General features: G+C 39.7%; 2 protein-coding genes across 6 annotated transcripts in view; both read left to right on the top strand.

Moving 5' to 3' along the window:
* The window catches only part of sema4d (sema domain, immunoglobulin domain (Ig), transmembrane domain (TM) and short cytoplasmic domain, (semaphorin) 4D), a 44714-nt gene extending 22451 nt beyond the window's left edge, over positions 1–22263 (top strand). For 3 of the 5 annotated variants that reach the window (XM_088434128.1, XM_088434129.1, XM_088434130.1), the window contains 14 exons: positions 11903–12036; positions 14246–14391; positions 14498–14560; positions 14918–15016; positions 15268–15361; positions 15457–15573; positions 16159–16310; positions 16398–16573; positions 17171–17327; positions 17475–17697; positions 17819–17931; positions 18023–18195; positions 18352–18398; positions 18581–22263. In XM_088434128.1, coding sequence (XP_088290254.1) covers positions 11903–12036; positions 14246–14391; positions 14498–14560; positions 14918–15016; positions 15268–15361; positions 15457–15573; positions 16159–16310; positions 16398–16573; positions 17171–17327; positions 17475–17697; positions 17819–17931; positions 18023–18195; positions 18352–18398; positions 18581–19515 — 2629 coding nt within the window. In that variant the 3' untranslated portion in view covers positions 19516–22263. Of the gene's footprint in view, positions 1–1140; positions 1200–11902; positions 12037–14245; positions 14392–14497; positions 14561–14917; positions 15017–15267; positions 15362–15456; positions 15574–16158; positions 16311–16397; positions 16574–17170; positions 17328–17474; positions 17698–17818; positions 17932–18022; positions 18196–18351; positions 18399–18580 lie in introns of all 5 variants that reach the window. The other 2 variants (XM_088434131.1, XM_088434132.1) reach the window with 1 other exon arrangement.
* On the top strand, positions 21792–26228 carry LOC148411589 (uncharacterized). The gene is made up of 4 exons (XM_088435430.1): positions 21792–21909; positions 23692–23904; positions 23984–24075; positions 25417–26228. The coding sequence occupies exons 1-4, from the start codon at positions 21792–21794 to the stop codon at positions 25435–25437; spliced, it is 444 nt and encodes a 147-aa protein (XP_088291556.1). The 3' UTR covers positions 25438–26228.
* Positions 26229–26354: the final 126 nt, after the last annotated feature.

Consider the following 26354-nt stretch of genomic DNA (forward strand, 5'->3'; position numbering starts at 1 on the left):
GAAGCCCAGCCATCTGTCACAATGTTACTGTCTCCTTATCTGTAGTCACCAAAATAATAGAATTCCCCAGATGACTGTTCTGCTCTGGCTTGGGGATGATACCTAATGATGCATGCTAAGGTCTAACAAGGCTAACATTTACAATTCAATTATGCTCACTGTATTTTCAATAAACAGCTGTATAACTTCAAGTTCAACAGGGTTTCCAATGTAAAATAAGTTTTGAGGCGTGATTTAGATTAGCTAAGCGGGCGGTAATCTAAATGTGCCACTTAAAATTACACTTTAAGGTTAAAAAAAATAAAAAACATTTTTATTTTTGTCACGGGCCAAACTGTAGTTATGGTTTCCATCAGAGGGCCATTGTGACTCTGAAAGTGTTACAAAAATACAACAAATTTGATTAATACCTAATTTTAAAATTAGAAACTAACTGTTCAACTGTTTTTCACTTTATTTTAAAAATAGGGACTGCCAACTAAAAAATAAGTTTGCAATTCCCCAAAAAAGTAATGGCTACAGCAATCTGCTTTTGAAATTGTAACAAGATACTTGAAGTTGGCAGACATGATCGGCTTTAATGAGTCACATTACAGGATTTAGCAGGCCAGATCTGGGTCCTAGGCCTTCGGTTTGATAACTGTGTGCTGCACTAATTGACAATCAGTTTGGTGACTTGTTGGTTTAGATGCTGTCTCCATGAGTAAAAATCAAATTGCTGCATTGTTAATTGTGGCAACAAGCATTGTTTGTTGCAATCTCCTTGCTCGGCCTTCAGCTGCCATGGCAATGAACACCCACTTGTCAGCGTAGAGAGCCCTGCTATGGGCAGTAGTTCATTCAATCGCCGTAGTGATTTCCTCTATTGCTATTAGTCTTGATCTTTTGTGTATTTTGACAATAGCATGTTAGTTATTAAACATAGATGAGCTTTTTAAACTTATGAATAAAAACATGATATCCCTATTGTTTATTATTTTGCCTGTAAAACTTTAACCTTGGGGATAACATGTCAAAATCCTGTGGAGTTCATGTCAAGGGGAAATGTGATATTTTGACAGTGTTTGGCCCTTTGGACACACACAAACATACACTTCATAACTGTTATGTCTGATCTCTCTCTTCTCACCCCCAACCTAGCTTGAGGATTTTATAATTCTCCCCAGAGGAAGAACGTCACATCTTGTAAGGAGTCACAGGTCAGAAAATTCACTCCTCATTCCCTGTTTGTTTTTTTTTTTTAGTTTATTTGTTTTTTTGTGTGCTGTGCAGACTGTGACTGAGCTGCTTGCCTGCTTGCACGCTCCAACACGAATGACGCATGCTTGCCCAACCACCCCTTGCCAGACCAGCCTTTACCCTCCCTCGCTCCTGTATTCACTTTGCTCTCTTTGTTTTTACTCGTTTTTTCATGACCACACCTGGCCACTTCGTCATGCCACTTTTCCTTTTGGTGCTCTTTGATTGGTTGTCATCTGATTCTTAATTCCTCTTGGAAACAAGCTGATGGTTTTGCGCACAGCTTTCTGCTTCTGTTGCTTTTACTTGTCTATCAACCGTTTGTCAAAGCCTTCTTCGAGAGAAGATTGAGGTACTTTAACTTGCAGAACATACTCAAATCTGAAAAATTATATTGAATTGAGCACCCATTGCTGAAGGAAATATTGAAGGTAGCTGGTCATTTCTTGTTTTACCTTTTTACGTTTTACCCTGAAAAGCCCCCTTTCTCCTGCTTGTCTTAGCACAGCAATATTTTTAATAAATGACACTAGTTTAAGCATGGTGGATGGAGTTGATCTGGCAACTATTCCACCTTTTGAGGTAGTGTGACATTTTTCTTCCCTTTTCAAAGTGTTTCAGTACAGCAAAATGACAAGATGGAATGGGGAGAGCTGATGACCAGGCAGAGCGCTGCACCAAGGCCATCTGAAATCTTTGTTGCCCTATTTAATTTAATTCCTTAATTTTAAACTGTTACTATTGAATGCTACTACTTTTGAATATTCAATTTAATATTGATAATAATCATCACTTACAATATTCCCTCCTTTATTGCGGCTAATGGGGACCGGATGTTTTGTGACTGCTTCCTACAGGTTAAAATTTGAATACCTACAACCAAGCCACATTTCACTATAAATCATGTGATTAATCTGGAACAGGTGTAAAACTCAATGGGAGCAGAATGGATTCGCAACTATGAAAAGAAAGTCACCCTTTTACTCATTTATTTCTACATGTGGGTCCTGTCACAGCATCTTTTTCTGCAGGAAGGCAATGAGTCTTGGTTTTAGCGAATGAATAGATGCTTCAAGTCCCATCAGTAAAATTTTGGCCACCATTACTCCTTTCCATCCTCCTCTTGTAATTTGCTGCTCCTCCCCTTACCTTCTCCTGTGCTCCAAATCTGTTCAAATGCTTCCTTAATGACCAACATATCATGTGAATCTCTCTGTCATGCTTGTTGTTGTTTGGTCTGTGCCTCCTGTGCACTGTGAAGGTTTACTTTTTGTTTTTCGCTATTACCGTTGGCCTGCCAAATTCAGGAGGAAAACCTCTTGGTACTGTGGCATCCTTTGTGGGCAATGCCGTGAATTTTCACACAGAACTCTAAAGGGAACTATTGGTCCATGCTGGCCCAGACTTACCACCGTGAAATTGGTGCCCACTAAAGACTGTGGAGAGGCCAAAGAGGGAGGGAAATGAATGCCAACTGGAAGTAGAGAGGATGAGATGTAGAATCATGTTAAGAGATGTTTCCTAGCCTTTCAAGTGACTGGTGGTAGAGTTGATTAATTGTGTTCTACAACAGAGGCATAGACGGTCTGTGAAAGCATTTGATCCAGCCCATCATGAAATTCTAAAAACAAATCGATTAATTAAAGCTAAACAAAAATGTTAAATGTAATGAGGATAAATACATTCTTCTGTATTGTTATGACTTTACTAACTTCAATAAAATAAATGTTTTCGCACAATTATATTTAAATATATTACCGATAAGTGACCTTTTGTTGTAAAAATTCCAACTTAACACAATTTAATATTATGACTGTTGCAAAGCCTTCTGATTGGGGCTTGTTTTCTTGTAACCGTTTTTTGCGGGAATTAATCATTCATCCACTTAAATCGTTTTTATTTCTGTCATGAATTTCATTTTTATAAACACTGCATTTTTATCTATCATAACTATTTTAGCATTATTCTGACTTTGTCGCCTTTTTTAATATAGAAGTTAAGGCCGTCCGTTCATCTATTTTCTATAGCCGCTTATCTTTACTGGGGTTATTGGCTTGCCGGTGCCTATCTCAGCAGTCTTCGGACAGTAAGCGGGGACAGCCTGGACCAGTTGCACACAGGGACAAACAACCTTTCACACTCACCATCACAACCATGGGCATAGGAGTTCATTATTTAAGTAAATTGTAGTAAAAAAAAAGAAAAAAGATCTCATTATTGAATTTTCTCTAAACATTCCATCTTTTAGATCATAAGATATAAAAGTTATTGAAATATTCCAACTTTATTCATGTAAACCTACATGCAAGTACTGAGTAAAACACTTGTTAGATTGTTGCAGATTTAGTATTAATGTTGGAGGACTTTGTAAACACAAAAATGGCCCCCGCCCAAAAGTGAGTGAAGTCACCTGCCCTGGACTGCTCAGAAAACAAAACAACCACAGATCGGACTGCCAGTCACTTACTTAAGACCACAAGGCTTTCAAACTCTGCTTTCACGGCTTCCTAAAATAGGCTGGCGTAATGTGCCCCAGAGGCCTGGCTGCCATTATAGTGGCTCCAAGTAAAACTACATTCAGTGAATGACTTGTCTGTGAATGGCGGTTTGCTTGCGCCATGATTGGATTTCCTCCTTTCTGTGTTTAATACAAATACATCATCGTAGGAGCATTTGATTTGTTAAAATCATTGTACAACATTTTATTGTACAATTTATTCTGGATACGCTGTAGCGATGGTTGTCAACTTTTATCCTTTGTTTAATGCTGTTTTCCTACGCGAATTCACAAAAAAAGCAATGTTTTTTAGGCCTGGGGAGAACATGCAAACTCCACACAGAAAGGCCGGACCCAGCTGCAATTGAAATCGGGTCCCTTAACTGTGAGGCAGACGTGCTAAACAGTCATCCATTGAGCTGCCTTGGTGATGTAAAACATAACAAAATAAAGGCAAAAAACATTTTGCAACGGCATCTCGATGACATATTTTAGCAATGAGTTGCTTCATTTTGCAATTAACCTCTTAATTTGAAAAGAAAAAATCAACTCTTCCTGTCGTAGCGTTACATTTGCTGATACTCGTAGGGCGGCTCGGTACTGCAGTGGTTAGCACGTCCACCTCACAGATCAGGGACCTGTGTTCAAATCTACCTTGCTCCAATCTTCTTGTGTGGAGTTTGCATGTTGTCCCCGTGCCCGCGTGGGTTCTCTCCTGGCACGCCGGCTTCCTCCCACACTCCAAAAACATGCATTTCAAGCTTTTCCTTTGAATTAGAGCAATTAGTCAGAGGAACTTCCAGTACCGAGAAAGGGAGGCAATACTGCATGGAGGCCCTCGCCCATGCTGCGCACATCACTCACCCTTATGTTCACTCCTCAAGGTTTTTCTAATCCTCCTCAGTCATGTGATAAAGGAAAGGGCGTATTTTTTTTCTCCTCAAAAAGGCTCACCATCGGTATACTAAATATATCCTTTGCAGGACCTGACCCTTCATTTGCCTTTGCTGTGGCCACTTTAGGTTCACATGCTAGCTTTGCCGTGGCTCTACAACTAGTAATTATATAAGAGTGCTTCCATTTTACATCTGCTGTATAGTGTTTCCTTCACACAAGCGCTTATCCTTTTTAATTTAGTCACTGATTGTTTCACCACACGTTTTAATATAACCAGGAATAGTTTGTTTTTGGTTCTCTTGTGTTCTCTTGATCCTTGAGGAAAGGCGTGGATTGTGTGAATATACCTCGGGGGGAGAGACTTGTAAAACAAACCAAAACATGTACTGTATATAGCAATGATTGTTTAGCAGATGTTAACCACTGTGATAAAAATAGGTTAAAACTTAGTCTATAAAATAAATATATAAATAACTACTCTTAATGTATCGATTAAAAAAAATCATGATAGCAATGTATCAAGATGATTTAGTTTTAGATTTCTGATGATCTAGTACTTATATACCGTGTAACCCCAGTAAAAAGCTAACATTGCATCCACACATTTTCTATTGTGTAAGTTCCTCAAACCTGAACCACTTCATTTGACTTTGTCAGCGCAAGCTTTGTCACGACACAAGTGTCATAATGCAAAAAAAAACAAACAAACGATAAGTTAATCCTTTTATACTGTTTGAGTTTTAGATTACATAAACAGTCCAACATTCTTTGACATTTTAGACATATTTTACAAGCTTTAAGGCAATGATTGTAACCAATCATGTAATCCTACTGTCCATCTGTCATCTGTTGATAATGCATCCAGACTGCTGTGTCATCCCTGCGGTTGGCAAACCGCCGGAGGTCATGCCAGTGCATTTAGGAGGTATTTTTATTATGAGCTGCACATAAATTGCACTTTTCCGTGAGTAATTACCTCAAGGCAGACTTTGAAACACAGGCACACACACAAAAAAACCCCACTTATCCACCTGTAACCACTATGCTGGAATGGGACGTAAGTTTTAATAATCATAGCGATAAAGGATTGCCAGCTGGAGTTGTAATGCTTGGTTAAGCCTAGTTGCAGAGATTAGTAAAGCCTCGGCTGGTCTGACAGAATCAGTTCATCATGCTGTGAGGTACCCAAAAGCCGCCTGCATTTGTTCTAAAGCTCTTGGTTTGTGTGGTCCGAGGCCCCCTCCCCTTAGTTTACAGTATCACATCCACTGACATACAGTATTTATAGCCAAACTTGAATTTAATCCCTAAATTTGCCACTCCTCTGTATTTCATTTCAAGTTACTGCTCTCCTTCGAGTTCATAGTCCTGGCCTGACCTCTAGAAGTCCAACCTCTGTTTCCTGTGGTGATTTTAGGGAGATGAACAAGTATAATCTGAGGAGTCCTTATAAATGTTGGCATTATGCCCCCCCACCCCCCACCCCCACCCCGGACCAGTTGAAGGGAGGAAAGCCATATGTGATTCACTGCTTGATCTTTCAAATCCTGCTCATAAAATTTGGGGATTTGAGATTGATAATCCATCGGATGTTGTAAAAGTACTTAAAATAGTATTAACTGAGTCTAGAATGAAAAAAAAAATGTAACTGTATTTATCTGTAATAATTTAGTTTGGTACTGTACATGTAAAATTAAATTACTGATATAATACGGAATTCATTAATTGAACATATACATGCTACATGATTTAAAAAGAAACAAAAACAAGAAAAAAGGAAAATCACAGTTCAGAATGGTTTACGTGTTCATAAGGAGTACAGAAAAGGACAAAAACCTATCTAGTCCTACTTGAGGTTTTCAATATTTGACTTGTACGTGTTAATACATCAGTAGGTGACGCTCCTCTTAACACACTCAATAATTTACGAATGGCATGATTTGTAAGCCAGTTTCAAATATATGCTCATAAATATACAAATAAAAAGATACATTTGATCAATGCTGTGTACAGGTAACCTTATTTATTCTTGTATCTGATTGTTGTATTTTTGTAACTTTATTTTTAAATCTCTTTTGAATACTGCTTGTGATTCACACATTTTCAGTTCGTTCACACATAGTTCATATCACACTTGCATAGTACTTGGGCTACGACCAATTACAACGCAGCTTGCGAATGTCACATGAAACTCAGAAAGCAGGTAAACAGTGATTGGTCATTACCCGAGCCCCGAGCAACTGTGATGCCAGTTTTAGTCAATAGCCAGTGTTAAAATGGCTATCTTGCTGAGATTTTCTGCCTCTTATTTCGCACTCACATTTTGAATTTTTATCCAAAATGCTGAGTTTAGACTAGTGAGACACATAGAGCATTATTGTTAGACTATTTTTTTTTTTTTTTACTTCCCTTTTAAACAAAGGTGTTTTACAGGACTTTCCCAGTGTTATAAAAAAAATAACAGCAGTCCTCCTACACACAATTTTAGCATAATGAAAATGGGGTTGAGTAATTTAATTTCAAATTATTTCTTTGTTGTTAATCACCTGTCTTGTCTAAACTGACAACACAATTTCTGCGACTCCCAGAACCCTCCTGCCTATATGGCAATAATAAGAAGTCGTTTCTCTTTGTGGCATTGATCTTGGCGTGAGCCAGTGAGAGATCTGAAACGTTGGCAGCCAATGAATGTCCAATTCTGTCGCATCCGCCTTTGCTTCTCTGCTCTCCGGATGAGTCTTGTCTGCATTGCATTCGAAACGTGGGAAGACACCATCGTGGGATGGAACAAATGTGTTTACAAGACTTTAGCTCATCAGATGAGAATTGAGCTCAGTGAATTTTTGATTTTGGGTGTTTGTGTGTAACCACTACAGGAATAGGTAATGAAAATGGTAACTTCAAAAATTTAAATAATGGTCTGATTTTTGTTTAACTAAAGCATGTCACGCTCTATGAAGACATGTAAACATGTGCTGTTTAAAATGCATGTATCCTTAAAGAAGCTGAAATGTACCAACCTCAGTGCTTGGTATAGCAACAACCAACCATCACACTTGTCTTTTTCTGCACTTGTGTATTGGAATGCGCCATCTTCAAGGCACTGGTCCCCTAAAGAATAAATGTTCCCCTTTTCTATTGAAACCATGACATTCCAATGGAGCTCATTGTATGCGCCACATTTGTAAGTCTTCCTACAAAACAATGTAGAGAATTCCAAATCACGTAGCCAATACTCCTATCTTGACTGTCTCTTGCCCAAGTGGGCATCCAGCCAACTTCAGTGCTCGGTCACCAGTGCAGTACTGGGAACCCCGCGGCCCTTAGCAGGTGTCTGCCCCCTTGTGAATCCCGAGGAGCCTAGAAGGCAACACAAAGGGCTCAAAGAGGCCTGCCAGCATGGTTACCATCTTGAATATTCAGGCCCGGTATGGCAGCTCCTCTAAATCTGTCAGCAGGCGTAGGGTGGCTGCCAGTTTTGCTCTTTCTGCTACTGTAACCCACCAAGGCCTCCAAATGGGCTTTTAAGGCTTTTGTTAAGCCTTGACCTAAATGCATGCACAGTGCTAACTGGGATTGGATAGGACTATACTAACACTTAAAAAGTTACGATTTCAACATTTTATGTCTGTTTCCACTCGCCTTTGAGACCGCCTATTTTTACAGGATGGTGTCTTCTGCAATCTGCAAAATTGCTGCTAAGCAAAACTTTGCCAGCATTTAGTTGGCAAGACCATGACTGTGTCCTCTCCTACCTCTCTGTTCATTGTTTGCTACTCTGGAGTGTTGATGTAGAGGGATGGCGGTGGGGGGTTGGTTGGCTTGCGGCAGAGTGAGAGGAGGCCATCTTCAGTAAACAATTGGTCCTTGTGCACTTGGAGCAGCACCCCTTTAACCCCCCACCTTCCCCTCCTATTACAGAGTTTGTGCCTGTAACTGCCAAGTTTGGTTGGTGATCCCAACCAAGGTCAAGACACCCTAGGCAATTTGTTCTCATTTACTGGAGAATCAATAATCAATTAACAAGCCCGACTCTCTGTATTTTCCTAACAAATGATGGATTGTTTTTGCACCATCTCGTCAGCAACATCCTAGTTACTGAAAGTAATGACTAACCTATATTTACTATTGTTCACTATGGTCCTTTTTTGTCGCAAGTGACAATAGATTCGTTTTTATAACAAACTGATTCAGACCATTTTTATACAGCCCCCACAAAAACATAAACAAGAAACAGCCAACATAATCTTCACCCTTTGTACCCATTTCCTGTTAAAAGCAGTTATGGTTGGTTACAAATGCAAATGCGTGTAAACACAAATATTTGGAAGCAACGTGCCAAAACCTCATTGTTTTGCATAAATGCAAACATTTGTGTGTGTGTGTAAAGGGAAACAAGGATAATATGAGAACATGGTCCATCTTGGTGACAACAGACAACGGTATGTTTCATCTGGTTTGTTGCAATACCATAGAACCCGCATATGGGTTATATAATCAGGATTTAGAGGAATTTATAGGCAAACCAAAAATGAGACCATTTTAAATGACAGTGTTAAATCAATGTTGCTGTGGTGCTTTGTTTTGATATAAAAACTGCATTTTGCAGCCTGAAACTGCAAATCAGGGACGGGTAAGCACCAACACCAGGTATCAGGCTGGTACTCAACCTTTTTTCAAGGTATTGTTACTCATGGTGGTGGCCGATAATATTATTGCTGTTTTGCTGGTGGCTGTTTTGCGAAAGGCAATCATGTCTGGCAGGTGCCCATTAAAATGCAACTTCTGTAGGTATATGAATGGAAATGGAAAAAAAACCACAATATTGCCAATAATTTCATTTCATCTTCAAGGAAGATGCTGTAATGGAAAATATACTATGTCTTTTTTTAAAATTATCGGACATTTGGGGGGGGGTTATGTCTTAAATGTACAAATGGTATGTACTTAGTATCGAACTCTATTAACTTTTCAGTGCAATCATTTGAAATTGTCACAAAGTCAAATGCTTTGGAAGAAATGACTAATCTTTGCTGATTTTTTGTGATTAAAAAAAAATCATTGTTTATTACACACAAAGGCCACACAATAAATGTGTATCCTTAAATATATATCATAATGAAGTTCCTTGATAAGCTCATTTGTGGACCTGTAATTCAAATTGATGTGCATCTTAAATTTTACAATCAATTATTAGATGAGCAATGCAAGGAAGTTGTGCAAAGAACTGACCCATTTTCACAACTTTACAAACAACCTAAACTCACAGTTAAAAAAAATGAAATAAAAACCATAAAATACATAGTGGTGCATAGATAAAGCACAAGTGTGTTAAATAGGACATCTTTCCATTACTATTAACACAAACTCATATCACAGGAATGAATGTCCTTATAACAACATTAATGGCGGCATTCAATGCATTTGGTGAACAACGGTTTTTTTTTGTGTCATTTTTTTTAACTATATATACGTTGAGGATCTCTGCCATTCAAGGATCATAAGTACCAGACCGGCCCACAATTAGTAAAAATCTGAATGTGATGGGCAGCTTTTGAAATGCATTGGGAGGAAGCAAATTCTATTTTATTCAATATAACTTTAAAATTAATAGGCCGGTTTATCAGTCATCAGTATTTTTTACCTGCCAAAAATATGCATTCCACTCACTGCCTAATCAAATGAAACCATGTATTTGTTGTTGTTGGGGATTATTTTGTAGACTACATTAAATGAAAAAAAATATTTTTATTTGTTTACCAAATCTGCTAAATCTGTGTCCCTTTGTCACAAGACACCTGAGAAGCTGTTATCTCTACTTTCATGTGGCTGACCGTTTGCTGCGGGTGTCTTTTGAGGGTTTTGTGGAAAAACAAGAATAACCCGCTTCTGACCGGATCACTTTACCCTCACTTTGTGAATAAGTGCATGACCTACCCTCTATATGTTTGTCACAAATATTATTTGTTGATATGAAGTCATGTGAACACAAGGCCGCAGCGTGAAAAGTGAGTTCTGTTAGCATGTGGCTTCAACCCCCCCAAAAAACGGCTTTCTTATTACATGTTTGGTTAAAGTGGAAGCACTTTGAAGGGAATTTTTGTCAGTTGAGCACTTTGGGCAATAATGTCATTCCAACTTCAGTTAATCGCAGCCATTGCAAGGCACACTTGGCCAGTACTGTGCATGTGGCACAAATGGAATTGAGAACAGATTTAAGGATTTATTTTAATATTTCTGCTTAATCTTTAAAGTCCCCTCACACCCCTGAAGATTTTCAGATGGCCTCAAAAGAGCGACTTGAGGGCAACTCTCAAATACTGACCGTTACATAGTATTAAACTTCCAAAAAGTCTGAAAATGTCATAAAATGTCTTGGTTGGGTAAGTTTGATTTAAAATGATCATGGTATAACAGTGATTTGTATACACCACAGTCACCACATTGACTTTTTTTCCCCTCTTCTAGTCATGCCACTCTCTCCCCAACTATGTCAAGACTTAAGTTTTATATTTTTGGAAGACTCCTCAAACACTGACTTTTTCTTGTCAAAATATGACATTACGTACTCATCTTTTTCTCATTCTTCTTTCGTGTTCTTCCTCATAGCAGCTGACTTGTTTTTTTGTTTTTTTTTCCTTAAGTTGTTTCCTTTTTTAAAGGAACAATCTCTGTTAAGATTGTGGATGAAAGCACCAGATCTTCTCCAATTTTTTTAAACAAATCTGATTTTTTTTTCATAAATTGTGTTATCTCAAAAAAAGTAATTCGTCTAAACACAGCATTGTGATTAATATTGCATGTATAGAAGCTGAATGAAGGAGCAAAATCCCTCGTTTTTGTCCATCATAGGGCGGCCATTTTGCCAGTACATGACCAATGATTTAATTTGCCTGTTGCACGTTAATAACATTACTTCTGATGTCAATATGGACTTAAAATGGTGCCTGTAATTTTCACTCATCAATTTCTGATATGATCCAGTTTTATTCAAATCATGTAAAATGTTCAATCAATCAAAACTGCTATATCTTTACAATATTTGCACTCATTTTTTTAAACTGCATGTGATGAGCAGCAACAGTTGACATGAGACTGAATCACTCATGCCATATTTCGATATGAGGGAAGTGGTTTTGGCTTCTCTTCCCATATTTGGTCATCTCTGCGTGAGAAGATCAGCTCTTCCTTCTTCAGAACCTGTGAATAGTGAAAAATATTTTGGCTTGCGACCAAGTTAGCTTCACTCTTGTCATTGGTGTCTTGCAGAGGAAACTTCACTGTTCCGAAGTTGTCAGAGTCCAACATGGGGTATGGCGTGCTGAGCGTGTTTCTCGGACTGCTCCTGGAGGTGTCCACCCATGGACCCCACGCTGTGCCCCGAACCTCCTGGAGACATCAAGGTGAGTCCTCATGAAGTACACATAGAACAAATGGCTTTGAGTGGGGTGAGCTTTCATTGATGTAAAAAAAAAAAAAAAAACAACAACAACAACTCTTGATACAAAATGGTGCTACACTTTCAACATGTTCAGTGAAAAGACCATGGAAATGTCTATCCCTGGTTGTACATCTTGTTGAACATATTGGTTGTTGTCTTGTCATGCCACTGATATGCTAACCTATCTAATTTCACTTTAGTCACTTTCCATTAGTAAAGCTTCTTTCCAAAAGTTCAAATTTTGTGCTTCTTTGTCGCATTGCTGTCTGCTTAGTGAGCTAGTTAAGAATGAATCAACAACTGTCAACTAGTTCTTTTTCCTCTGACAAAATATCAATAAATACGGCCACTAAGATGGTGTCCAGTGAACACGCATTTTCATGAGTTATCAGTCAGTACTTTGCATTCAGATTTATTTTATTTTTTATCTTAAAAAAATTTTTTTTTTCTTTTTAACTCGCAGGCCAAAGAAATACAATTATTACTTTAGTGCCATCTAGTGGAAACTTGACATTTAGGTCATCCATTCATTCAGCCAATCATTTTCCATCAGTAATTTTTAATCCAAATTTGAGATGTCCATGTCCTGTTTTGTTGGCAGTCCATGAATGCAAATATGAAATGATTTTTCTGCTTCTCTTCCTGACAGCGACTGAAAATAAATGGTGTAGTCTACCCTGACATTACAGCTTGACCATATTCTTTAACTTTAATTGTTGAGTTTAATGGCAACACTGTGTGTAAAGTTTTAGCACATTGTTTGCTAATCCACTTGTGGTAGCACCAACCGTTATTTAGAATATTATGCTATCTAATGCTATTGATGAGTTTCATGTCATAGTTGTTTAATTGTTTTAATTTATTTACTGTATAGTAACATGGGTTCCTGATTGTGTACATTCTAGGTGTATGGCATTGATCTTTATATATATATATATACACATTTTTTTTTTTGGTTTCTCGCCAAAATGTGGGATCAATATGAAATTACAAACTCCCTTTTGGAACGCAGGTCAATTTTTATTGAATTGTCCTCATATCTGGCAGGGGCCCAGTCTATGTCCATCGGGTAAAAACTGGGATTCATTTTGCACATGTATTCGTCTTAGCCAGTCACTAAAAGATTTTTGGAGAATTCGGAGCCAAACAATACTTCAGACTGTTAGGATTTATGTGTATGCATGCAACTTAGGTCTTAGGCAAAGTTTGGCAGTGCCTAGTAAAGACACATTGGGAGGCGCTTGAAATGTGAAGCTGTTGCATAGTGAGACTAGGAGGCTTTCCTAGCATCCACCCTACATCATATTTAATTGAAGGTTCTGCATGTAGTTCCCTGTAAATGACTGTTTATCTTGTTGGAACGTGTTGTTGGCAGTGAGACCACAATGACGGCCTTGGCACTGACAAAGAAAATACACATTTGATCTTTTACCATTGTGGTATATTGCCCAGACAGTTGTCAGACAGTCTTTTTTTGTGTTTCCTGTTCAGAGAGAAGCTTTTTTTATGGTGCATTGTTGCATTGTTTGATTTTTCTTGAGCAAAAATGGCCTGATCTCTGACAAGCAAGTGGGGTTCGATCATTTTTTTCAACCTATTCCAGTATGAGGACTTAACTCTGAGTGGCTACCTCTAGTATTTTTTAAAAATATCGCCAAAAAACAGTGACAAATATTTTCTAAAGAAATACTTACTTATTCCAATACAGCATTTTCCATTAAATTTCATTAAATTGATTGCAAATTTATATCCTTCTAGTTTGTTATCTTTTGTCTGTGATTAGAAAACTGCTCCAAGAGTGTGGCTGATACTAGTACAGTATTGGCTTCCATTGTGAGTGCTGATCCCTGGAAATAAGGACAGGTATCAGCCCGATACCAGTACTACCAGTATTGGTATTCATACATACCTGGGGGATAAAAACACTGCAACAAAACCTTTTTTTTTTTTTTTTTTTCCCCCCCAATTAGAAGCACTTTTAAGAGTGCTGTAAAAGCAACTGTCCTGGAAAAGTTTGAACTTGGACAGCTGTGACAAACACATAGAATGTGTCCTCCTCCAGGCTGCACATTTTTCACTTTCATTTTTCACTGTGGTGGTAACACACAAAAGCCAAAAAAAAAGCAAAGATCCATTTTTATTCAGTGCAATATTGTGGTTCCTGTCTTCAGATTTGGAGCTAATGGAGTTCTCTGAGCCCGGTATCTTCAACTACTCCACGCTGCTCCTTAGCGATGAACGGGATGCACTCTATGTGGGTGCACGAGAGGCCATCTTTGAGCTGAGCAAAAAGAATGTGACCGTTCGAAACAAAAAGGTTATTGAAGATGATTACTATTACTAATCTTCTGTCAGGCCATACATGACAATTTTTTTTATTTATAATGTGTATTTTTCCATTAACTTTGAATGCTCTGTTTAAGGTTCTGTGGCAAGTTGGTGAGACCCCCATCGCCATGTGCACTCTTAAAGGAAAATCAAAAGAGGTAAGCGTGAGAGTACCCCACATAGGTTTTTAATGACTCACTTAAAATATGTTTTCATACAATAATTATATTTTATAAAACAAATGTATTAATGTCTGTCTTATATGTTTTACAATTCATGCTTCATTTTCCTTAATATAATACAAAATGGCGGCAGACGTATATTAGGGAAGAGAACGTAGTAATGGCATTTCACTTCATTTCAATGGAGAAACTTCATTTAATAAGTAGTATAAGTCACGTTTGAATGAATCACATATTTTGTCAAGAAAAAAAGGATGCTCGTAAGGGAAGATGCCAGTGTACCACAAAGAATATGCACTGTATTTTAATTCACTCGTCTGTGTGGGCATCCAGACCGACTGTCTGAACTACATCCGAGTGCTGCAAGTGGTTGATGACCACCGGCTCTACGTTTGTGGGACGCATGCCTTTCAACCCCAATGTGATTATTTGGTAAGTTGTTTGTGATGTTTTTCTAGTCACTCAGCAGCCACTTAGTCAATAGTTGCACTCCTTTATAAAGTCGGAAAAAGACTAGGTCTTATGCAGAGTTCAAATGCATTTCAAATGCATTCTCATACACGTTAACTCTCCAAAAGTTTCAGTCACCCTGGTGAAAAGCAGTTGATAGTGTTTGTTCGCATGACCCCTCCAAATTTGGCATTTGATGTGTTTTGATGTTGTTTTGTTTTTTTTTTATATAGAATTTGGCTGACTTTTCGTTAGAGGGCCGAGCAGAAGACGGCAGGGGGAAGTGTTCCTTCGATCCAACGCAAAGCTTCACGGCGGTTATGGTTGGTGAGTCAAGGACCGATTTACATTAAACTAGAAACTAGATAATTAATAATGATCACACAGTATTTAAAATTCCTTTTCAACTTTTTTTTCATCAGATGGAGAGCTGTACTCTGGGACTGCTTATAACTTTTTGGGGAGCGAGCCCATTATTTCTAAATACTCTCCATCACCGTACCTGCTGAGGACAGAGTATTCCACATCATGGCTCAATGGTGAGTGCCCTGGAAAAATTGGAACGTCTAATAATGATTTGTCACCATTTTTCAATGTTGTTATTTTTCCAAATGATACGATGATGGCTGGTGGATCTTTAGAATTTTGCAAAATGAAAGACTCTATTTTCTAAACAATTTTTTTTTATCAAATCTACAGTTCAAAGTCTTATAAAATTGCAGAGTTGTTCTTCAATTGTGGTGGTGTCATAATATAAGTTAGTGTTTTAAATTTGTTGAATGTAAACAAGAAATTTGGGGACCTTGCATGAAATAATGTTGCAGTGTATATGTTCCATTTCAATTAATATAACATCCCAGTAAATTGAGTTTAAAAATATACGTGTAATTCATAAGTCAAGGTTTCGCTGTAAATATGTTACCAGTCGAAGGTTTAGAAACATATGTAATGGTCTCAAACACAACACTTTAGGTTGAGAAATTCAAGCTTTTAGCGCCAGTTACCCCGGTTCATTTGTTGCCATCAATGTTGACAGGTTTTATGTGTTTCAGTATACGGGGCATTCCATACACAAGTATTATTTTTATTGTTTAATGTATAGTATCCCCTCATGTTTTCTGCAGAGCCCAGTTTTGTTTTCGCCGACGTGATCAGGGAAGGGACAAACCCTCCAGATGGTGAGGATGACAAAATCTACTACTTCTTCACTGAGGTGTCCGTAGAGTACGAATTCTTCGGCAATCTGCTCATTCCGAGGGTGGCTCGTGTTTGTAAGGTGGATATGTCCTTCATCATTGCCTTCTTAGCACCCCCCCAAATCTCCTTTCCCCAGACTGATCTCAGTCGGTCTTCCTTGTCACAGGGCGACCAGGGTGGACAGAGGACGTTACAAAAGAAGTGGACATCCTTCCTGAAAGCCAAGTTGGTGTGCTCCATGCCTGAGCTTAACTTTGTCTTCAATGTGGTGCACGATGTCTTCATACTGAAGAGCACCCATTTGAGGGACACAGTCATCTATGGGGTCTTCACCTCTCAGTGGTTAGTCATACCTGTTCACATCGCTTTGCAGTCCCAGTCAAAAGTTTGGAAACACCATCCAATTTAAACATAGCAAATAACTGTTAATCATTCCAGGTCAGAAATCATCATTCAGTTCATGGATCTGACTGACAAAATACCTTTTTTTCTTGTTTTAAGCACAGGTTTTGCATGTATTTTGTGCACTATACTTTTAATCCAGCGCATCTCAAATATAGGGGCGGCCCCCCTGGGGTGGCACGAGGCAATGTTGAGGCAGTGTAATTGTGATAAAATAAGGATTGCCACCTTTTTTTTATCCGGTTATTTGATACACTTGGGTTTTTTTCTGCTTAGACGAACCTTAAACCTGTATAAATGCTGTTAAAAAAGTAGTTAACAGTTGTTGAAAGTTGTTTTATATTGCTTTTTTCTTTCGTCAATGTAAAAAAGGATACAGTTTTTGGTATGTTTATACAATTTCAATAGATGATCATTTTATTTATGGTCGCCATGGCAAGTGAGGAAGCGCAAAATGCTTTCTCTTTCCGAGAGGCGCTTTGCAAAATATAATTTAGAAGCACTGCCTTAATCTGAGTTTCTATCTTGTTTCAATAGGGGAAATGTTGGTCTGTCGGCAGTATGTGCTTACAACATGTCTGCCGTGGATGAGGTCTTCTCCAAGGGCAAGTACATGCAGAAGGCCACTGTGGAGCAGTCCCACACTAAGTGGGTTCGCTACAATGGTGTTACTCCTTCACCACGCCCTGGAGCGGTAAGTTCAAACATCATCTATTTCTTTATTTTTTACAGACACAATGTTAGTGAGAGACTGCATACAAACTATGTGTGTCCAACAAATATAACTCACTTGCTATGATATTTTTTCCTGATTTTAAAACATTTGTGTCTGCTCTCCAAGTGTATTAACAGCCGCATGCGGGAGAAGAACATCACCAGCTCGCTGCACCTCCCTGACAAAACCCTACAGTTTGTCAAGGACCACCCCCTGCTGGAAGACCCTGTTATGCCCATCGGCAACAGGCCCCGCCTCATCACCAAGGACGTCAACTACACACAGATCGTCGTGGAGCGGGTCCGGGCCCTTGATGGGACCATCTATGATGTCATTTTTACAGGAACAGGTACAAAATATGAAACGTTTCAGTCAATAGGTAATATGACTGTAGTCAAGGGAGAATGTGCAAATGCACATGGGAGATTCACACCCAAAATATAATATTAACCTCTATCCCATCCCTCTAGATAAGGGGGTCTTGCACAAGTCAGTGGTCCTCGCAGGAGAGATCCACATGGTTGAGGAAATCCAACTTCTGAAGAACTCCGAGCCCATCAAGAACCTAGTGTTGTCGTCCGAGGTTAGTATTGCGCCATATATTAAAGACTTCCCTCCAAAATATAGATACTTCTTTTTCACGTCAGAATAAAAAATGGCTTCCCTCTCTATAGACGCAATCCCTGTATGCCGGTTCGGACTCAGGAGTAATTCAGTCGCCCACGGCGTTTTGCGGCAGATACCAGTCTTGTGATGACTGCATATTGGCCCGAGACCCATATTGTGCCTGGGATTCCAACGCTGTTCGTTGTGTCAAAATCTCTGACACCCCAAGTCTGCAGCTCAGGTGATTCAAGCAATACTTTGATCTTACTATGTTATGTTACGTTAACTTATCCTATACTTGTTTGTAGGTCACTGTTTACTGTTTTATTCATTCATTACAATATTTGTCCTTATCTTTCAAAATTTTTGTTTGTTTGTTTGTTTGTTTTTCCTTTAGGAGGCTTATTCAGAACCTTAGTGGTGATGCAGACAAATGTCCTAAAGGTAAGGTGCCATAGATGGTGTATTTTTCATCATTATACATCAAGACTTTTATGGATTTTTTATTTCAGAAAATTCATTAATATAGGAACAGAAAAACTTCTAAATAGCTCTCCACTGTGTTGGTTCATTTTCATCTAGTGACACTGGTGTGATAAAGTAATAACACCTTCCTTTTGTTATAGCTCCCATCGTGCCCCTGAAGGAGTACCAGCGAGTTTCGGTGAAACCCGGGAGCTCCGCCGAGCTGCCGTGCCTGACGCCGTCCAACACGGCACTGGTGACGTGGCGAGCCAACGACTCGCTCCTCACCGAGGCCTCGCGCTTCCACTTCATCCGGGAGAACGGCCTGCTCATCTACAGCGTGGCCGCCGAGGACCAGGGCCGCTACGAGTGCTGGTCTGTAGAATTCGTCGCCGGCGTTGGGAAGAACTTCACTCGCCTCCTGGCGGGATACGTCTTGACGCTGGACGTCCCGCACGGCGCCACGACCCACCAGAGCCAGGAGATCTCGCACGGCGCCGAAGGTAAAGTTGAGACTGACGGAGCGCTAACGCCAGCCCTCGCCCCGCCCAGTTTCACTGCCACAGTGCAGCTCACGTCCCCGCCCCGCTTGTCACTAACCCCGAGCGGCAGTTCCGAGCTGCCGCCCGGGCAGCGCGTCCCGCCAGAGAGCATCGTACCTGAGGCCGAGTACTTGCAGCGCGGCAACGGCACAGCCCTCCTCTTCCTCTTCTTACTCTTCTTCCTCCTCTTCTTGGCCGCGCTGGCCTACAACTGCTACATGCAGTACCTCCCTCCCCCATGCCTGCGCCTTCGGGCGGCCCTGTTGGGCACCAAAAACAAAAGCGACGGCGCCCGGCCCGAGTACAGCGCCTGCGAAGCGGGCCTCGTGGAGGCGCCAGCCGTGTTAGACAAAGTCGCCACGACGGAGGGGACGCAGAACGGCAGTCAGAACCTGCGCGCGCTGCGAGATACGGGCTACGAGACGGAGCCCGAGTGCAGCAACGGGCGCTTGCCCTCGCACGCCTTCGAAAGCCCATCCACGCAGAAGCCCTTCGACGTGGACTGCGACTCCCAGTCCATCCAGTTCGCTGACGCAGACGAGCCTTATTGCTAGAAAACAAAATGGAAGGTGGCGCGCTTGCTGCTCACGTCATCGTTTAGCTTTTTATGTTCAGGAAGCTGCTGAGCCGGCTTAAGCGAGGTATCCATTAGGGTTTTCCTTGGAATTTAACTTGGAAATGTTCCAAATATTACAAATTGGAAACTTTCAATGGAAATGTATGGAAATAAACAGGGAATTTTGAGTAATCAAAAACAGAAGCAGACAGCCATGTAAAATAGGTGGATTTAAATCATTTTTATTTAAATCTTGTGATCTTTACAGATTGCTAATTTGAAAAGTTTTATTTACCAAGGTAGCAATGTACTTGAATTAAAATCTGGGGCAGGAACAAACAATTACTATAATCATTTAATCTGTGAATTATTTAGTCAATCTAAGAATCTGATGTTTTTTTTATCGTTTTAATTTTTATCGCTATGTTTTAAACTGAGCATACAGAAAAGTCACAACAATAAATTAATTAGGATTCAGTGTATGTTTTGTTCTGTAACTTTCCAGAAATAGGCAACAATGTTGATCATTATTTTTCCAAAGTAAAAGCAGAGATTTGCAGTTTTATTTTGAATCAACAAAGATAATCAGTCTGATTCAATCTGAGAATTTTTACTGTTATGACTTGGATTCTCAGGATTTTTGATTTAACATTTTTAAATGGTTAATAAAAAACAATTATTAATAATTTGATCGTCGATATCCACTTTAAGAAGTGTTTGTTACTTTAGTTGTAAAGATGCAAAAAATATACTTCCAGTTTTGATGAAACGATACTTAAGTTCCCTATTAACAACTTTTGCAGTCCTGATTTTTTTTCGTACCAATTCCCTTGAAAGGTTTCCACTTTTCACAATTTTCAGAATTTTGCAACCCTAGTAGTACACACATACCAATTTTACACAATTTAATTGGAAAACGTAAAAACAGAACGGGGAAAAAAAAACCATCAACATGCATGTTCTTATAGTTTTTGCACTGCATATGTTGTACACTCCAGATTGCCGGCACAGCAAACATTGCCACAAAATACAAAAGCTCGGCTAAATATGATCATATCTGGTAACAACATTGCGATTGGAGAGTGTTCCTTTTGTCATTTTAATAGCGGCAAATGACTTGAGACTCGCTATACAAACACTTGACACAAAATATTGCTCATTTATTTGTGTACGCAAACAGCTAGCTTTATACTTTATTTTAGTGTCATTGTCCAAATAATTTATTAGGAATTATGAATATTATTGCACAGGTTTCACATTTACAGTGGTCTGTTGTCTCAAACATTTTCTGGGCAGATTGGGGAACAAACATCACACTTAACTCGCTCAACACCCAGAATTTCTATTTATTTTTTGGTGACATCAATTAATATTTACTGACCAATGGCAAGGAAGGAAAAATACTCTAAATTTGTCCCTTTTTTCGGTATGTGTGTGTGTGTGTGTGTGTGTGTGTGTGTGTGTACCTCGCTTTAGCTTAAGTCCAGCAAGAAAATCTCATTCCTAAATTCCAAATTGGAAACATTGTTTACCAAATTGGTAAGTTATGTGGATGTTTTCCAAATTGGACTTGGTTTTCTTTGTACAGGCTGAGTAAGTCATCATTTTTGTTTTGTTTTGTCTGCATCCTGGGCCGTCAGACTTCAACAATTCTCAGGGAAGGTTTTGCACAGCGCGTCGTGGTCCAGTTTTCTTCTTCTCGGGGGGGGGGACGATGGCAAAATGGAAAATACAATGCATTTTTCTGTTGACAGGATCTTTTTTCTCATTTTTGAGCAGAGGTGACTCAATCATCCACTCTTTATCCACAAACTTTTTTTTTTAATTAAGCCTTAAATTTCCTCATAGTGGCCATCCTTCTAATGGACAAACAAATCCGTCAAATAAATCACTGTATGAGAAGTGACAGAAGATATTTTTAATAAGTCGGGTAGGATTTAAGTGGGCCAGTGATTGCTAGTTGATAATTGTCACACATGCCACGTTCATCAAACAAAATTGTAAAAACAGTAAATGAATAAAGGCTTCCCCCATCTGCAGTTAATCAAAAAGGGTGCACTATTTGCAGGAATGACGTATTTAAGGTGAATTTATCCTGAGCCTATTTATTTATTGTGTTCTCACAGCATCTTTTCTGTCCCTTGCATTCTCACGTCCCGTTGCTCAATTGTCTTTTCTTCTCCTCCATTTTCCCACCACCACAATTTCTTTCCTTCCTTCACAGCCTCTTCGTCTGTCTTACCATCCTCTACTTTTACTTCTTCCTCTTCCTCCATGAAGCCTCACATTGAGGCTGGTGAGGCGGAAGTGAGACTGTTGCCCCCTTTACTGAAGGACCAGGCATGGGGGCTTCAGAGCCATGAGGCCTTCCTGCTCTTCTGTCTGGCTCTGGGTGAGTGATGTGCCCTCATCCACCCTCCAGTCTAAATGACACCTTTTAACCCTGGTACTGATTTGTGTCTGGGCTTCTCCTGCATGGCCTGACTAACATGGTGGCCTGTGCTCTGAACTTTTTAACTTGTGAATGTGGTGACACTGTAAAGAAGCTGACAAAATGACTTTGAATGTCGGTGAAAGTGTGAAGTTTTTTTTTTTTTTTTAATCTTCGGTAGGCTCACTGTATTGCAACTGGGCCATTGATGTGCCTGTCAAATATGTGTGTGTATATAAAGGTATGTGTATATAAATGGAGGTTGTCAATAGGTAGGTATAGGGAGACAAAATAAAGTGTCAAATGTGTCTAACACTTGGCTTGTTTGCTTTTTTAATTGCTTTGTTTGTTTGAATAACACAACATAAGGAAGGACACTGAGACCTTGTGGTGTGCCACAGGGAATAATACTAATGGTGTTATTTACCCGAGTTCTATAGTAAATAAAGTGGAGTCTCTAAATTCCAATAGCTCATGAAACCCTCTGAAGTGGAATACTCAGACATTCGTATTAGCATATGTCTTGGTCTGTATACGTATAAATTGCAATGCTACCACAGAAGGGTACCTTGTGTTGGCTTAATGTTAACGTGCGGTAACCCCTCCCCCCCAAAACTAAAAACAAAAAGGTATTGTAGTGTAGCACTAAAAGTCCCGAAATATATGTCAGCCATTAAGAGAAATTGAAACATTTTGAATATTCAGAAATAGCCAAATATTTGAATCATCAGTAGGCAAGCGAAAATGTTATTTAAAAAAGGAATCAGTACATTTGGTTCGAGTTTATGCGGTTACATCTTTGAATAGTAAAATAAATCTGTCAAAAGTTTTGATCATAATTTTAACTTTTTGCAATCTAACAAGCAAACCGCAAATATGCAGGTGAGTAAAACGTTACCTCACCACTTCGCACTTCACTTTTTGCGGCTTTAGCGCTTCGTGCTTTGTTTTTTCCAAAATATTTGTCAACTGGTCATATATTGACAGTACCATAGAAGCGTTTTTTACGACACCTTGCATCACTTCTCTACAGCAGCGCCTAACCGATGTGCTGCAAGGACACTCCCACGCTCAGTTAACATGGAGTCTTAACCTGTCTAACAGCCTGTTAATATTCGGTTATGTTCAGTCATAAATAAAGACACCTTTGCAACAAAGTAAACCACTTGCTATTCTACATTGACGGTGTCATGGCATTATATAAGGTCATTTTGGCCCAAAAGGCTCAACAGCAGCAACAACTCCATCCTCTTCACTATTGTTACAGGCAAGCTGTGTCTGTGAACATGCACGGGGGGGGGGCATGTGAATTGATGCATGAGACATGCATGCCAGGTGAAGTAAGAAGAGAAGTAATGTGGAGAAGCTGTGTGAAAAATAAAATTGAATACAATGACTGCTGCATTGTGAACTCTGCCTCCCAATCGTTACGGGCTCCAGTTTGGTCGACACGCGACGGCCGCTATCCTGAGGGCAACTTCAGCTCTGGAAAGAGACTCTCCTATGTCTCTCAACTACAGTCTGGGACAGCAACAGAAATAACCAATAGAAGCTAAGCCTGAGCCTTGGAGAAGTTCAGTATGGTTGCAGAGGAGTGGGGCTCAGGGGGCGAATCCTACTTTTCGCTTATCACTGGGGTTTTCCAGTCCGCATTAACAGTAAAAGACGAGGGAATGCTTGCAGTATCAAAAATGACACATACAGTTGTTGGGTCAACATGAAAAGTCCCCTTGTGTCCCTCAGGTCCTAGCGACATCCATATTGACTGGCTTATAAACGGGCGCAGCGCGAACACTGGCGTAACAGAGTACCGCCTCCCGCTGGTTGGGAACACGGTACTAGTAAGCAGCCGGCTCTGGACAGGGCCGTTACTCCGGGACGCCCGTTACGGCTGCGTTGCCCAGGCCGGCACGGGCCGTGACACCTCACAGGTGGACCTCCACCTCGCCGTCGGAGGTACCGGTACATTTTGCCTGACGGCGGAGCCCAATCTGTGTCCCGGCTTGGTTTGCTGAGATTGTTGGTTGTTCGACAGATGAGGAGAGTGCTCAGTCCAGGGATTTGAACCATTGGAGGAGTGCGCTTATGCAGCATGAGCAGCTTCTAAAAAGATGGGAGAAATCCTGGGTAGGTGCAAGTGTCTTTCTAACCCGGCACTTAACCAGCTCCTTAATTGAACTGCATTTTCTAACTCTCTATTGTATTAACCCCATTTTGGGATGCACATAACTGGTGTGCAGGTACGCATGCGTGACTGAAACCACTGATGCGTAACATCGGGTGCTTCACTTTGCGCGTTTTCATACCTATTTAATTTTCACAACAACCGAGCCTGAAGTGAACTTTTCCTCTCTGATAAGTGGCTCCAAGATGCGCAATGGCTTAAAACACAGTCAAATATGGTGCAAGATTTATTGCTCATGTCCTCAGCTGGCAGACAAAACCAGTGTGTTTGATACAGGATAGAACATTTTCACTCATCCTTTATTTGACAAGTATGGAAAGAGAATGTGAACAAAGCAAAACCTATGGCTAACAAACAAACTAATTGAGAAGTAATAGCTAATCGCCCTCTTGCTGGGTAGTGAGTCAAACTACAGGAAAAACAATTCTTTGTAAAAGTTTCCTCCTTGACTTTTATAATGCTAAGCATACGTGTCACATGAAGTCCGAGTCGACGTTGTGAACCAAATAGCGTGTTTATCCGGCTTTCTTCATACATGCACACAATCTCTCACTAATTGATTGTAGTGTTAAACGTTTACCAACAGAGGGTGCTAAAACACCGCAAAATCCCGACTGCTTTTACTACTACTGTACGGTATTACAATGCCTATCGAATCACAGATTAATATATTGGTATTATAAAAAAAAGAACATCGGAAGAGACCTTTGAAAAAAATAATCACACTTTACATGAGAATATTAAAAAAAAGTCAAGCCAAACATTTTTTACACACATACCTTCAATGTTTTGGTCATGCAAGGTGAGAGCATTGTTTTGAGAAGCAGTCCGGACAAGCTCTTCTGTAATTGCCTTTACTCTTTCTTTTCATGTTATGTGGCTTTTTAAAATGAGAATTAAATGCGACATGCACCATCCTAATATTTGAAGACACATGCCTATAAATTACTAAATTCTAAACAGATACTATATGGACGAAAACTTTTTTTTTTCTCCAGCTCCTCGTATATGGAGTCTGTAATAGGCCGTTAAGAAAAATGCCGTACAGTAGACTTAATTTCGCCCGCGTTGTAGTTTGTTTTCGAGTGTCACTAATGTGATACATTCAATGCAGCATGTTTTTATTTTTATCAATAGTATATGCCACAAGCCCCGACGGTACAGTTTAGCGGAAAAGCTAAGCATGGAAAATAATACGGAATATTTCAAAATTTGCACTGTGTTCATTTAATGCCATCGTTTATTATTTTTGACTGATCCACTCTTATATGTCTACGCCACAGGAAAGCTGTGATGGCAAATGAACGCTGGCAAAACACCACAAAGCACTTCGCAAATGGAACTGGAGGGACCCGTGCATCCCTTTTTACGCGTTTTGCTGGGGACTTGGAAGCCTGCGTTCCGGTTAGAAGTGTTTTTTTTCTTTCTTTTTTTTTAAAGGACCAGAGACAAGCAAGCCACGGGACTTGCACACACCTGGACTACAAAACTGGCGTACATGAGGTTCTACGGAGGTCGTTGGTGTCATATATGTATAAAAATACTGAATTCAAAACAAAAGCAGAGGTAAAGCAGCATTCAAACATTGTCATCTTCATTGTCATCTTCTGGCTCCTTCCTTCCCCCTTTATTTGGTCTCCTTGCTTCAACAAACCCACGCGCAGTGAATGCGGGGTGTTTCGGAACCTTAAATTTTGCGTAGTTTGTGCAAAAGGCCTGTTACTTTGCGCAGTGTATAATGCTGCTCTGGCATCCTCTTGTGGCCAGATAAAGATCAACTACGACATACATTTATATTTTATTTCTATTTCCACGGATTTTTCCTTTCTGATCAATTTCTTGCTCTTCCTTGCCTTCCATCGCTAAGATTTTCTTTCACCATTTTTTTCATGTTTAAAGTTTTTCTTAAATTGAATTTTGTAATTACTGGAAAATAAAAATGGAATGAAATCAATTATGGAAACGCAACTGGAGAACAATGAACCGCAATAACGCACGAACCCTGTTTAGATTCAAAATGAGTTACGATTGGATAATTAATGTCACATGTCCTGGGGTGACTAATGGCTACGTTGTGATTAAACAGGTGAGTACAGTGTCGCTAATCTTTTTCATTCTTTGCTTGGAAAGATATTTAGCTGATCTTTTATGTATAATAAAGTCATTCAGTGGTTATTTGTTAAGGAATTGTCTTGTAGAAACACCTCTCTCGAATGTGTCT

Source organism: Hippichthys cyanospilos, chromosome 15, assembly GCF_059441005.1.
Source record: "Hippichthys cyanospilos isolate Australia breed blue-spotted pipefish chromosome 15, RoL_Hcya_1.0, whole genome shotgun sequence".
In the NCBI taxonomy this organism is placed as follows: domain Eukaryota; kingdom Metazoa; phylum Chordata; class Actinopteri; order Syngnathiformes; family Syngnathidae; genus Hippichthys; species Hippichthys cyanospilos.

Bases quoted from the DNA above. Each gene is read 5' to 3' on its own strand.
- LOC148411589 (XM_088435430.1), top strand. From the start codon at position 21,792: ATGAAGCCTCACATTGAGGCTGGTGAGGCGGAAGTGAGACTGTTGCCC. The intron at 21,910-23,691 runs GTGAGTGATGTG...TGTGTCCCTCAG, and splicing joins GCTCTTCTGTCTGGCTCTGG to GTCCTAGCGACATCCATATT. The intron at 23,905-23,983 runs GTACCGGTACAT...GTTGTTCGACAG, and splicing joins CCTCCACCTCGCCGTCGGAG to ATGAGGAGAGTGCTCAGTCC.